Source organism: Rhineura floridana, chromosome 3, assembly GCF_030035675.1.
Source record: "Rhineura floridana isolate rRhiFlo1 chromosome 3, rRhiFlo1.hap2, whole genome shotgun sequence".
NCBI classification, from domain to species: Eukaryota; Metazoa; Chordata; class Lepidosauria; order Squamata; family Rhineuridae; genus Rhineura; species Rhineura floridana.
Window position 1 is genome coordinate 130,042,708 of NC_084482.1, and position 14,766 is coordinate 130,057,473.

General features: G+C 45.1%; 1 protein-coding gene across 7 annotated transcripts in view; it reads left to right on the forward strand.

Moving 5' to 3' along the window:
* DOCK3 (dedicator of cytokinesis 3) overlaps window positions 1-14,766 on the forward strand; it is a 463,693-nt gene that overhangs the window by 378,615 nt on the left and 70,312 nt on the right. For all 7 annotated transcript variants that reach the window (XM_061617883.1, XM_061617886.1, XM_061617884.1 and 4 more), the window contains exon 41: window positions 11,834-12,000. In XM_061617883.1, coding sequence (XP_061473867.1) covers window positions 11,834-12,000 — 167 coding nt within the window. The remainder of the gene's footprint in view (window positions 1-11,833; window positions 12,001-14,766) is intronic.

Sequence of the window (14,766 nt, forward strand, 5' to 3'; positions counted from 1 at the left end):
CACAATTGGGGGACATAGCTAATACTGTGGAAGACAGAAAGAAAATTCAAAGGGACCTTGAGAGGCTGGAGCATTGGGCTGAAAACAACAATGAAATTCAACAGGGATAAATGCAAAGTTCTACACTTAGGAAAAAGAAACCAAATGCACAGTTATAAGATGGGGGATACTTGGCTCAGCCATACGACATCTGAGAAGGATCTTGGAATTGTTGTTGATCACAAGCTGAATATGAGCCAACAGAGTGATGTGGCTGCAAAAAAGGCAAATGCTATATTAGGCTGCATTAACAGAAGTATAGTTTCCAAATGGTGTGAAGTATTAGTTCCCCTCTATTCAGCACTGGTTAGGTCTCATCTTGAATACTGCATCCAGTTCTGGTCTCCGCACTTCAAGAAGGATGCAGACAAACTGGAACAGGTTCAGAGGAGGGCAACAAGGATGATCAAGGGACTGGAAACCAAGCCCTATGAGAGAGACTGAAAGAACTGGGCATGTTTAGCCTGGAGAAGAGAAGACTGAGGGGAGATATGATAGCACTCTTCAAGTACATGAAAGGTTGTCATACGGAGGAGGGATGAGATCTCTTTTCGATCGTCCCAGAGTGCAGGACACAGAATAATGGGCTCAAGTAGCAGGAAGCCAGATTTCAACTGGACATCAGGAAAACTTCCTAACTGTTAGAGCCATACGACAATGGAATCAATTACCTAGAGAGGTAGTGGGCTCTCTGACGCTGGAGGCATTCAAGAGGCAGCTGGACAGCCATCTGTTGGGTATGCTTTGATTTGGATTCCTGCATTGTGCAGGGGGTCGGACTTTATGGCCTTATAGGCCCCTTCCAACTCTACTATTCTATGATTCTATGATTCTAGGACAGAATAAACAAGATATGTGCAGCAATATTACATCTTCTGGCCTCTACATCAGTGGGCCCCATACATTGGGCAGCAGAACTAGGGTTGATGGTTTCTACATTCCAAACCACTCCCCCAGGGCATGTCACCACTTGCGTCCTCTACAGTGGTCGCTACTGCCCTTCCAAGTGACATAGCTGCCAGGCTTCACCAAAGGCTATCGGTCTCACCAAGGTTCATCACTCCTTACTATGATGGACACAAACCCAATCTGTAAGGGGAATTCCGTTTCGCGACCCTAAGCAAACACTCATCAAATCAGACTCCACCCCCCCTGGACGGGGGGGGCTATACGCGATGGCCAGATGATCCAAGGATCTTGGTTGACACAGGAGTCCTTACTTCCCATCAGCCTTCTGTAGCTGTGCGTGATCTGCCTAGCACCTAGCAAGATGAGGCAGTTGGGGTGGTGCTTTTCAGAACTGACAATGTGGCTATCTACCTCATTTGAATCATCAGGGGGGCACACGGTCGGCTCAGCTCCAGAGGGGAGCCTCACTACTGTTCCCATGAGCAGTGGTTTACCTGGACTCAATCCAGGTGGAATACCTCAGAGGGGAGGACAACAGTCAAGCGGACTGGTTGAGTTGGGAGCAAATCTATCAGGGGAAATGGAGATTCCACCTGATGACCTTTCAGCAGATAGTGGACCACTTGGGGGAGTCAAAGTGGATCTCTTTGCCACCCACCTCAACTGTCAGGTGAAAAGGTTCTTTGCCAGGTACGCAGCACCAAAGGCGGAAGGAATAGATGCCCTGACATCCTGGTGGCCTGCAGCTCATTTGTATGCCTTCCCTCCACTTCCAGTTATTCTGAGGGTACTCCAAAAGAGCTACTGGTCGCTCTATATTGCCCCAGGAGAGCCCAGTTTCCGGAGCTCTCAACCTGGCAGTTGCTCCTCCTTGTCAGATTTCCCCCAGGGACGTCTTCTATCACTTGGACAGCTTCTCCTCCCAGACTTGGGATGGCTGGTGCTTCATGTCTGCAATTGGAGAGGTGACGCCCCTTAAGAAAGGGCTCTCAGCCGTAGGTTGTGGAGATAATGATGGCCTCCACCCACTATTCGGATTTACAAGGGCACTTCAAAGGCTTTCTCAGCTTGGTCTCAGAGGAAGAAGATACCTCCTAGGAAGCTGGTATCAGTGAGGTTCTCCCCTTCTTCAAAATGGGTTAGGGTTGGGTCTGACCCAACACCTTGAAGTGTCAGACTTTGGCTTTGTAAGCAATTCTGTCCTTATCCCCAGTGAATCCACTGGGATCTCATCCCTTCTTGAAGCATTTCTCTTGCGGAGCAACACTGCTACCCAACATGGGACCTCCACAAGTGGTGACTGCCCTTCAGAACCTCCCTTTGAACTACCCAGTAAAGTTTGTCTCCACCTACTGTCCTTCAAGGTGTTATTTCTTGTGGCCATTACTTCACCTCAAAGAGCATCACAGCTGAATGCACTCTGTGGACAAGCATTTCTGGGTGTTTTCATAAAGATAGGGCTGTTCCCCGCACTGTTCCTTCCGTCCTAAAGGGTTGTTTAACTTCCTCTGTAAACAAGTTTAACTTCCTCTGTCAACAAGAGCTTGTCTGTGCCTTTCACCCAGTTTCATTAGGGAAGAAGGTTTCCACCTCAATACTAGCCAGGTGGATTAAGCATGCATTATGTTTGCATATACTTCCCTAAGGTGAATTCACCCCACCAAGGTAGTGGCCCACTCCACTAGGGTGGCAGCCACATCCACAGTGTTTTCCCACAGTGCTTCCCTCCTAGAGATCTGCAGAATGGCTACATGGGCTGATCCTAACACACTGATCAAATTCTACAAAATAAATGATTGCGCCTCTGCTGAGGTGACCTTTGGGAGGAGAGTGCTACAGCACGTTCTCCCAGACCAATAATGTTATTACAGCCCAGCTATATTCCCGCCCTACATGGGTCAGCTTTGGTATGTCCCACCTGAGGTCATCTTTACATGCACAGGAGAAAAGACATTTGGTCTTCTCTGTGCATGTCAAAGATGAGCTCAGGACCACTCCCTATGAGGGCTGGGCTGCCACAGTTGTTTAAGTGAGCCTGTGTTTAGCAGCAAGTGTGTGAGTTCTGTTTTCTACAAGTTAAGTCTGTACTCTTCTAATTTGCTTGTTATAAAGAACTGAGATAAGGAGCCACAGGAAGCAGGAAGTCCCTGCAAAATTGAACAGTGCTCTTTCTGCCTTCAACTGCTAGGTGGAGCTAGCTACCCACCACATGAGGGCATCTTTGACATGCACAGAGAAAACCGTTCCATGGTAAGACCAAATGTCTTTTCTTCCTGTGTGGGCCGCAGAGTGGTGCAGGGGACATGAACAACAAAAGAGTCCCAGCTGAGCATCAGTGTCTTGGAGCTTCTGGTGATCTGCCTGGGGCTAAGACCTTGGTGTTGGAGGCCAGGGATTCTCACCTGCTTGTGCACACTGACAACATTTCTGTAAAAACAAATGTGAAAAAGCAGGGACAGACTCAGTCAGCAGCCCTGATCTCCAAGGCCAACAGTCTCCTTTGCTGGGCGGAGCTCAACCTGCTATCTCTGAAGGCTGAACATTGGTGCATCTAGAGAATATCATGGCAGATTGGCTGAGTCGTACTGCCATAAAAGAGACAGGAGGGCGGTTGAATCTGCAAGTATTCCAGATTATAGTGGACCACTTTGGCATGCCAGTAGTGAATCTGTTCACCTCACCAGAGAATGCTAAGTTGCCTGTTTCCTGTCTCGTCTTCCATGTCTGGCAGCCTGGGGGACGGATGCTTCTAGAGCAGCCATTCCCAACCTTTGGGTACCCAGTGTTGCTAAACTACTGTTTCTGTAATTCTTGACCATTGGCCATGTTGGCTGGGGCTGATGGGAGTTGTAGTCCTGCAACATCTGGGGACCCGAAGGTTAGGAAAGGCTACACTAGAGGTTGCGTGGCCATCAGAAGTGCTCTGTGTCTTTTCCCCCTTTGGCCTAATTCAACAGATCTTACAGAGGATCATCCAGAACAAGGCAGGGTGATCCTGATGGCTCCTCACTGGCCCTGGAGGCCATGGTTTCCCAATTTACTCCACATGTCTATGAGGGAGCTCTGGCTTCTACCAGCGTGTCCAGATCTGTTGCTTCAGGGGCCTGTTATGCATTCCAGGGTGGAGCTCTTCTAGCTCTCAGCCTGGTGACTGAACAGTTCTGGCTAACCCAGTTGGTGTTTTCTGAAAAGGTCTTGGACACTTTGCTATCTTCAGGTGAGCCTCTATGAACAAAGTATACTGCACCACCTAGAAGGTGTCTTCAGCATGGTGTTCTAGGCAGAAAGTGGATCCTTTGTCTAGAGAGTTATCTGACTTTCTTGGTTTTTTACAGGCTGGGGTGGTCAAAGTTTTAAGCACCAGTACCATTAAGCAGCGGGTGGCTGCACTGAGAAGTATTTTCTCTAGTCTGAGAGATCAATTCCTATGATTTCACCCTCTTTATAAAAGGTCCATCAAAGGGATGGCTCACATTCTCAGGTGGTTCATCTGTTCCTCACCTGGAACCTTAATTTAGTTCTGTCTGCCTTGATTGGTGCTCCTTTTGAACCTATGGCCACCTGTCCCTTGAGCATTCTTACCTTTAAAACTGTTTTTTTTTCTTGTTACAGTTGCCTCTGCTAGGTGGGTTTCAGAACTGAGGGCCCTCTCAGCTTACCCACAGCTGTGTGTTTTTCACCAAGACAAGGTAGTTCTCTGTCCTGACCCATTCTTTTCACCCAGAGTAAATTCAATTTTCCATAAGTCCCAGGAAGTTGTCCTTCACTCCTTTTGCCCAAACCCTTCCTGTTCCCAAGAGGGACACTGGCATTCATTAGATGTGCAGCATGCCCTACAGTTTTACTTAGATCAGATGCTGGAGTTCTTTCATTCAGAATCACAGTCTTTTGGGGACCTGCTAAGGGAAAGAAGGTCTCCTCTTCCATTTCTCAGGGATATTCTGCCTTGGGCAGAGAGCCTCCAGGTAGTCTCATTGCACATGCTGTTGTGGGGGGCACAGCTTCTACTGCCTTCAAGGGCACCTTTCCAGTGTTGGATATTTGCAGGGCCACAAAGTGCAGGGCACCCACTTTTGTTAAACACTACAAATAGTTATTCATCAGCTGATGCAGCATTTGGCAGGAAGGTTCTTAAAGGATTGTTTAGTAAGTCAGGAGCTGAGTAAGCCCACCTGGGCAATAGTGAACTGCTCTAATACATCCCTACAACAGAATGTCCTCCACTGCCAACAGGCAAAAACAGAAATATTACTCACAGTGAATGTCTGTTTGATGTTGGCAGTGGAGGACATTCTCCCTACCTTGCCTTCCTCTGGTGATATTTTTCTGATCCTCTGTTGGTGAGGGCAGGGGTGGTTCTTAGGGCTTTTGCCTCAATCTTACATCATTAGTGTGTTTAGGTTGTCTAGTATTTTATCCATGTAGATGTCCTGATTGAATGACCTGTTCTTTTTCTTTGGTCTGAGTGCCCCTTTGCTTCTGACTGATGCTTGGGAGCATTGGGTGTTTCATCTGAAGGGATTGAGGAGTTGTTCTTGTTCTGCCAGTCGGACTGCAGGGCAGTACGACTCCTCCCCCTGGAGAGGAGACAAAGAATTCTGGACTCTGCCTGTCAATCCAGTGGGAGACATCATCCCTACAATAGAATATGCTCTACTGCCAACAAGCAAGCAGAAATGGTGTATTTAACATTTCCATTTTTTCAGTCATATTGCTGTTTAGCCAACCCCAGTCCAGAGATACCATGCATGGACTGTAATAAACACCCAATCATCTCCCTTCACTTTGATGGGCAGCTTCCTGCAGTTAGAGAATCCTCTGAGCTTCCTTGTACAGAACTACTGTTCCATTAAAAAGAATTGCAATGCCAACACACTTGGGAGTTCTGTGTGTACATTGCTCAGGGGGGGGAGGGCTCTGATAATGCTAAACATTTTTCTGTTTTGTTCATTTCATCACTTTTGTTAGTGTACTTAAGATTGTTCACTTTATATGGTTTTTTTAAAGTGTAAGTTTGCAATCCTATGCACACTTAAGTTAGAATAAATTCACTGAACCCAGGGGGACTTACTTCTGAGTAATGCTGGGAATTGCACTATAAGTGAATAAAATGAAGGCAATAGCAAGTACAGAAACACACACTATTTAGTTCAGTCTCTACATAGATCAGATGGTAGAGTAGCAAATTTTCTCTGTTCCCACTGGTGCCTTCTATGCCTACTATACACTCATTTCTTGCTATGTAACATGGTTCAATTACAAAATATTAAAACCTAAATTTCAACTAAACAGGCATGTAAATTGGTTTCATTAATTTTTTTAGGACAGGGAGTATTTGTACTATTACCTAATGGCCAAAGGAGACCTACTGGCCTGGTTCTCATGAAACTTTGGCTTACCAGGACCACATAAACATGTGGGCTTCTAGAGGTGAACTTGCAGCCTCTTTGCTGATCCCCAGTCCTTTTTACTACCATGCCATTGTGAGCTAAGCCTCAATTTGACTTATTGTTTCATGCAAACCAAATTCAATAAATGATGATGATGATAGGCTGCTCATCTGTTTCTGAGCACACTGAGTGCTGGATTTGAGCTATGAAGCCTTACATGGCTTGGAACCAGATCCCTAAAGAACTTCCTTCCTCCATATATTCACTTCTAAGAACTGATATCTTCCACAGAGGCCCTTCTTCCTGTCCCTTCAGGTATTCAAAAGATGATGCATGATAGCATCTTTTTTGTAACAACTCTCAAACCTCTTCCCCAAGGAGATCCATATGGTTCCTTCACTGCTTCCATTTAAGAGATTACTTAAAACTTCCCTATTTAATAATTTACAGAGGGATAGCCAAGGTACTCAGTTGCAGCAAAATCCACCAAGGGTCCTGTGGTACCTTATATATAATAACAAGGAATTTATTACGGCTGGCTTCTAATCAGGCTTTTGAGCCCTCCTAGATATTTTGACTGCTGTGAGTTTGTTTGCTATTGCTTGTTATATTTTACTGTTTTTAGTGTATACTACTTTGATCTTCTTATGGAGGAAAAGTGGGATATAAATTACTCTAATTAAATACTACCTTAAGATGGTGCAGAGTGGTAAGCGGCGGTAACACAGCCGAAAGCTCTGCTCACGGCCAGAGTTCGATTCCAACGGAAGGAGGAAGTCGGATCTCCGGTAAAAGGGGTCGAGGTCCACTCAGCCTTCCATCCGTCCGTGGTCGGTAAAATGAGTACCCAGCATATGCTGGGGGGTAAAGAAAGGCCGGGGAAGGAACTGGCAATCCCACCCCATATATATGGTCTGCCTAGTAAACGTCGCAAGACGTCACCCTAAGAGTCAGAAACGACTCGCACTACAAGTGCGGGGACACCTTTACCTTTTAAGATGGCAGTAACATTTGATAATCTACATTGAATTTGCCTGGTACCAACCATCCTGATAATATACATGGTTTATTTATTTATTGAAGAAGCCATTTATGACACTATAATAGCACTGGGTTAAAAAGGAGCATTCCTGTACAATAAGGGACATCTGGAAAGTCTGTTAATCCGGAAATCTGGATTGTTATCTTTGTCAGCTTCCCCTAGTTTAAAAGAAGAGGTGTAATGAGAATTTTTAAAAAGCGGTTATCACATGCATTGCCCCATCTTCATTCATGTGTACAAAGCAGCTACAATATCTCCTTGATGATGAATAGTTTTAGAAAACAGAAAACATACATTCGTGCTCAGTTATTGCCAGATTAAAGACAAATTAAAGATGAGGTGGAGAGTTAGAACATGACATAAAAAGGAATTCACAGTTCCAGTTAAGAAACTAGCTGCCAGATTAGTGTCATAATATGAGCAACTCAAACTTTACCAGACAAGTTGTTTAACTGCAAGATAGACATGCCTTTAAATACATTTTTAAAAGCAATACCTCTTCTGAATTTTCTGTCTGCAGCCCTGTGGTTCCTAAAGGAACTATGAGTTCCTCTGCATTGAATCACCAAGCAGAATAGTAGAACTTGAATTTGCCAGATGGGAATGGAAGACATTCCCTAACAGCAATGACACCAACCTCTGGTCTTGACAGGCAGAGTCTTCAGAAGCCTTTGACCTCCTCTCCAGAAGGAGGAGGAGTCCCTTCCCTCCATACTGACCCTGCCTGTGGTCTGTGATGGTTGGGTCTTTTCTCTCTCTGATGCAGTCCTTTTTTCTGAAGCCTTTAGAGTTTGTGCATTTGTCTTTGAGATCTTCTTGTCTTATTCCCTCCTTTTCCTCTTTCCTCTCATTTGTTCAACTAGAAAGTGTTCACTTTCTAGTCAGATCTTGGTCATTTGCTGAGTGTGTGTACTTGTTGTTTTCCCCTTTTCTTCTTACCACTACTGACTGCGGATCTTGGGGAGAGGTGTTATTGATGGGTTGACCATAGTTAGCCCAAGGCGTGGCATATGGACAGAGGTGGCCAAGTGAGCATGGAGCTTGGCTGGCAGTTCCTGCAATTTGATGCTCTAGTGGGTCCACACCATTTTGTCTGCACATTACTTCAGTCAGTGACTTTGCCCCCAACTGCTCCATTTTGCAAAGCGGGTCTCCCAGTCCTAGCACTGAGTGGGGTCGCTTGTGCTTGCTGGCTCACCCCCTCCTCTGTTTCATCGTTTTGGCCAGAGTAGTATTTCTCCTTTAACAACTTGGAGGAGCACTGCTGTAGGGGGTTGAGCAACACTGAACAAAAGTTAAGCAGCACATCTGTGATGGTTGCCCACACTTTCTGTTACATGCAATATTATTACTGCTTTTTCTCTGATGGCTTCTCCTGCTGCCTCCTCAGCTTCCCACCACTGCCAAGAGGCAGGAGAGCTCTCTGACAACAATGGCTTCCTATTAGGGGGATCAAGGCAGCCAGCAACAATGCTTTCACTTCCACTCAGCGTAGTCATTGATAGGGTGAGTACGCCCTTTCCCTCTGATGCCCAGGGTGCCCCAGTTTCCTTCCAGGGGGAGTTTCCTACATTCCTGTCATGGATACAGTGGTTTATCTCTACTGAGATTCAGAGGTCTTTTGTGTTCTGTCCTGAAACACAAGTGCTGTAGCTTCTCAAGAAAGAGTCCCCATGGGGCAAGGGTAAATACAATTCCAGTTCCAGGAGACACAGGAGGAGGAGATCTCACAGATCATCCTCCCCAAGTAGATTTGTGGGATTCCCCCTTCTTCTTCCCATTCCTCCAGGAATCCAGAGCAGAGCCTGTCAGGAAGCTGCAAAGAGGAGCTCTGCTCCTTCACAGTAGTCAGCTGCTCCATTGGTTCAGTCTGCTGTCCCTCAAGTTCAACCTCCTTCTTCCCAGCCACAGTTAGTAGCCCTGGACTCCCAGTCTAACGCACAGCAAGTAAACCTGATGTTCCCCTCCATGCAGTTTCCCAATTTGATGGAGGCTTCTAGGAAAAGGAGGGTTGCTGCAGTGAGACTTTGTCTTATTTATTTATTTATTTTATTTATTAAATTTATATACCGCCCGACTAGCAGTAGCTCTCTGGGCGGTGAACATTGTCTGATTTGGATGCTTCTGTTGCTAGCCAGGTGAGTTGTCAGAAGAGGAGATGGAGCAGATTTGGTCTCACCTTTTCTTTTTGTTGTCTAAGACCTGGAGAGTTCTACAATTAACCAAGGCAGAAGGCGGCTCTCAAGACTCTTGTCCAATCTGGCTTGGGAGGGCTAAAAAGGCTTTCTCTACTGCTGACATCAAACTGGCTATAGTTCCCTTTGCTCAGGTATTTCAAGCAGTCTGGAAGGCTGAGTAGGCCAGCTCAGACAAACCACAGTGCCTTCCAAATGAACTAAGAAACACTTTTTGGATGCCGTAATCCAGCAGCTATGGCTGTGGATCCACTGATGGCAGCACTTGCCTCCACTTTGGTTATGTCTTCAGTACTGGAGGGGGGTCCCAAGGGCCTGTGTGACAAACAGGTGGAAGGAGCCTTGTGTAGGAGCTTCAAGGCTGATGCAGTGGCCTTTACAGCAGTAATTACAATCTCTGTTTTTGCAAGGGGAATGTTTGTGTGGGGGAAGCAGAGGGGGCTCAGGCGATGGCTTAAAGGAAATGGCTTATGCCTCCTCTCTTTCTGGAGGCACATGTTTGGATGCTTTTTACTGTGATTCCTGTTCCATGGCCCCTATCATGGTGGCACGACAGAATATTTGGTTACATCATAGGAGGTTGATTGTGGTTCACAAGTACAACTAACCTCCCTCCCTTTTGGGGAGGCAAACTATTTGGTGAGCCCTTGGAGGCTAATTCAGGGATAAGAAGGCTTTGCTTTTTGCCCAAAAGGATGACTACAAGATCCTGCCAGAATCATTTTTTCGTACTCCATGTCAATCTTCCAGATATAGAGACTTTTCCTCCTATAGACCCCTGAGGCAGACAGGAGAGGGGTGGAGGTCACCTTTCCTCCAGATCAGGTAGTATATCTTTCACCCCCTCTATGTTCCAGAAAGGCTCTAAAAAGCTCTCCACTTTTAATGTTACTTTTCCACCACTGGGAGCAAGGCTCCTGGCCTTTGCCTACAGGTGGTCATCATGTTCAACAGGTGGATGCTGGACACTGTATCCAGTGGATCCCCTCACTAGGAATGTTCGAGATCTTTTGGGATTTCTCCAGTCAGGTATGGACAAGGGGTTGAGCACAGGCCACAGAGCTGAGTAGGTTGTTGGGGTTTTTTTTACACCTTTTAACCCTGTTCTATAAACATTTCCTTAAAGGGGCGATTCACAGATTTCCCACCTGAAACCTCAGCTGGATTCTATCAGCTTTGACTGGCTAAACCAATGGCATCATGTCCCCTGGTCCTTTAAGACTGTGTTCTTGGTGGCCATCATATCACCATGCAGGGTTTCTGAGCTTGAAGGCCTTGTCTTCAGATCCTCAACTCTTTGTTTTCCTCGGGACAAGGTCTTCCTGCACCCTGACATTCATTCCTAAAGTCAACTTGATTTTTCACAGAGCCCAAGATGTTGTTCTACCCTCATTCTGTCCCAAACTATCATGCCAGCAAGAGAGGAGGTGGCATTTGCTAGATGTTAGACATGCTCTGTGCTTTTATTAGGACAGAACCTTGGAGCTTAGGTAATCAGAAGCACTTTTTATAGCCTTTGTGGGCCCTTCTAAAGGGAAAAAGGTGTCTTCCCGATTTCTCATTGGTTGAGACAGGCCATTGTGCACGTCTATGGAGCTCTGGGTAAGGCTCCCCCTGCTGCCTGCAAGGGCAGTTTTCTGCTCTTTGGCTGCCACATGGGCTTCTCCACACATATTTGTTAAACACTATAAAATAGTTTTCATCAGCAGACACAGCATTCAGTAGAAAGGTTTTACAAAGGGTGCTGTGACAGTAGAATTCTGGCTTTGGGAGCATTTGCTTCATACTGCTCTGCTGTGTCCCTGTAAGGGAATGTCTTCTGTTCCCATCTGGCAAAAGCAGAAATTTGTCTTACTATGAATTTCTGCTTGAAGATGGGAATGAAGGACATTCCACCCACTCCTCCTTCCTCTGCTGACACCCTCTGGGGTGGGTGTTGGACTTAGGACTTCTGCCTCCACCTCACATAGAGTGTCATGTCTTCTATGTTTGCTGTGTTTTTTATTGTTTCATGAACACACTTGTGCTGTTCTCAAAGTTTTTGACAAATTCAACAGCTGCATGGATTCCCATCAAAGGAAGTTGCTGGCAATTGTGGGTCCCCTCCTGCATATATAGTATAAGCATAGATTTAAAAGGGTATGGGTCGTAATTTATACCTGATACTAATGTCACAAGTGACACTTACCTGAATTGTCTTATTTGGCACCTATGTGTGTGGTTTTTCCCCCCTTTTCTTTAACTGGACTATGTTGCAGATTTGCAGATCTATGCAGTGACTCCTATTCCAGATAATATTGAAGTGTTGCAAATGGACCGTGTCCCTGATCGCATAAAGAGCTTTTATCGAGTTAACAACATCAGGAAGTTCCGCTATGACAGACCTTTCCATAAAGGCCCAAAAGACAAGGAAAATGAATTTAAGGTTGAATGCTTTGTAATATAGCAACATTATTTTTATACCAGATACATTGATGAACCCTATATGAGGCACATGCTAAATCTAAATGAGTCCTATCTCAAAACAAAATTAAGAAGCAACTTTGAAATTTGATAAAAAAAACAAGTAACAATTCAATCCTATACATGTCTATACATTTAAACCCTGTTGAAGTAAATGAGGTCTGCTTCTGAGTAGACATGCATAAGATTCTGGTGTAAATGATTTGAAATGTACTAAAGTACAATAATGATTGTAATTCTACAGAGAAACATCATCTAGGTAGTGTTTTCCAGTCTAAGTGTTATTCTCTCTTGCACAACAATTCTACTCTCTCTTTCTTTGAAGCATCATAAACAGGAGCTTTTGAAGTAGCTAATAAAAATAATCCCAATAGCAGCTGCTTAAAACGCTAGAAAACTGGAAGATTTCATGCTATTGTTGAAAAAATAAAAGAAGAACATTGGGATGGAATGGCTTTCCTCCAATAATTCAGACTGTTTAAACCATAGATTTTATCAAGTGCAGTATGTTGAGTATATTGTATGCTTTGGAATCATATTCTCTCTAAATTGTTTCAGGTACCACTCCACAAGATGGGTTAAGAGCATCAAGAGAGGCTTTCTGGATCAGATCAATAGTCCAACTAGTCCAGCATCCTATGTCCAAAAGTGGCCATCCAGATGCTTCCAAAAAGCCCACAAGCAGGTCGTGATGTCAACAGACCTTCCCAATTTGTACCCAGCAATTGGTATTCAGAAATATATTGCTCTGAACTTGGAGGTTCCATTTTAAGTATAATGATGGCAATCAGTAGACCTATCCTCCATAAATTTGTCTAATCCCATTTTAAAGCCATTTTAAGTCAGTGGCCATCATTAACAACTTGTGACAGCAAATTCCACAAATATTAAATAAATATGCCGCCCTGGGCTCCTACTGGGAGGAAGGGAGAGAGATAAATCAAATAATAATAAATAAGTATTGTGTGAAGTATTTCTCCTCTCTCTCCTGAATCTTCTGCCAATCAATTTCATTGAGTCCCATTGAGCTCTAGTATTATGAGACAGAGGGAAACAAAATATATGTCCACTTTCTCCTTAGAGTTCATAATACTATAAATATCTATTGCATTCCCCACCCGCAACCCATCATATTTTTCTAAATGACATTGCCCCACATCTAGAATGAATACTTGAGACAGAGATTGGTTTAAAGGTTATATTTATTAATATGGAAGACTTGCACCAAACCAAACATAAGTGTGGGCAGACATAACCTATGCTAGCAGGCAGAAATTCTCTTGCCTGCTGCTAAGGGCCAAACCACCACAGAGCAACTCCCCCATCCAAGCTGTCGTGGATGGAGGCCAGACCATCTTCACATAAAAGGAAGTTGTAGGTCTGTGGCCTAACAGGTGCCAGCCACTCCTACTGTTCAGGTGACACCTGCCAGGCCCCTAGGGGCATCACACCAAGCAGCCCCTCAAGCCAGTAGACAATAGGGTGTGGTTAGTGCAGTTCCTTCCACCCAACATGCCTCAGGTTGCTATATTATCTAAACCTCTTACCTGTCCCCATTAAATGTCACCAGAGAAGATCAGCCTAAACTAAGCATCCTCCCTCTACCTCCAAGAGAAGAGGTTGCATTGACCTTGGCACAAATCTTCCATAAACATGACACATCCCTTTAAGATTAACACCATCATCCCTGTACAACTGTACAACTGAGGTAAGGAGTGAAATATACGCCTGTGAGGGATATACCCACCCACTTTCAGAATTCATTTATTTCCTTCCCTATTGACCTGGCACCAGGCTGTATCAATTTTATGAGGGTGCCGTGCATTTCTCCAGACTCGCCATCCAGCAGCTGAGACCAAACCAGAAAAAGGTAAGGTGCCCAATCCTAGAGACAGCTTAATTCTTGCCTAATAGCATGGCTGAGAGTCCTGCCCACTGGACAAAGTCGTTCTTGCCCAAATGAATCAGTACAATGTCTAGAAACAGGGCATTAGATGCCACACTGCATCGGGTTGGCAGCAGCTCACTCCACTGCATCCCACGTTTCCCCAGATAATGAACAGAGGCTGTGGTGGACATCCATAACTCTGCCCCCATGCTGGAGCAGCTGGCTGTCCTCTGCACCCAGAATATTATGAAGTGGCCACACTGGAGAATCTGGACCAGAAACTAGAGGCAAGCCAGACCTGTAAAAACCCCAAAAATTACTTAGAACCAAGTGGCAAAAAGCCAACTACAACTCACTGATGGGGAACAAATCTGCAAAGTGCCCAATAGCCATCTGAAGTGGATACAAAGCCACAACTGCCCCTCAGGGATGAGCATTACCCGTGAAGGCAAGTGATTGCCATCTACCAATGCCTTTGATGTCAGAATCACTCATGTCCGCTAGGGCTGCAGCCATGACTGTTCTAGTACGAAAGGTGTGCAAGCCAAAATTTTTAGGTTTGCAAGCCATGGCCACCAAGGCTCAGCAAAGCACTGCCCAAAATTGGAATTGTGTGAAAGGTGAATGGTTCTTGCGTATGAAGAAATTCCCCTGCCCAACTGGGCAGATAAAAATGTAGTGATGGAGCTCCAACAGTGGACAAAAAGATCTATAGGAAGTGACAGAGGGAAACCCAGGTTCCAAATCCCCTCTGGTCAATCTTTGACCTCCGGATAAAAATGTCAACCCTGTCCAACTGGAGCATAACATCTGGCAGCAGAAAGGTCTTACATGACCTAT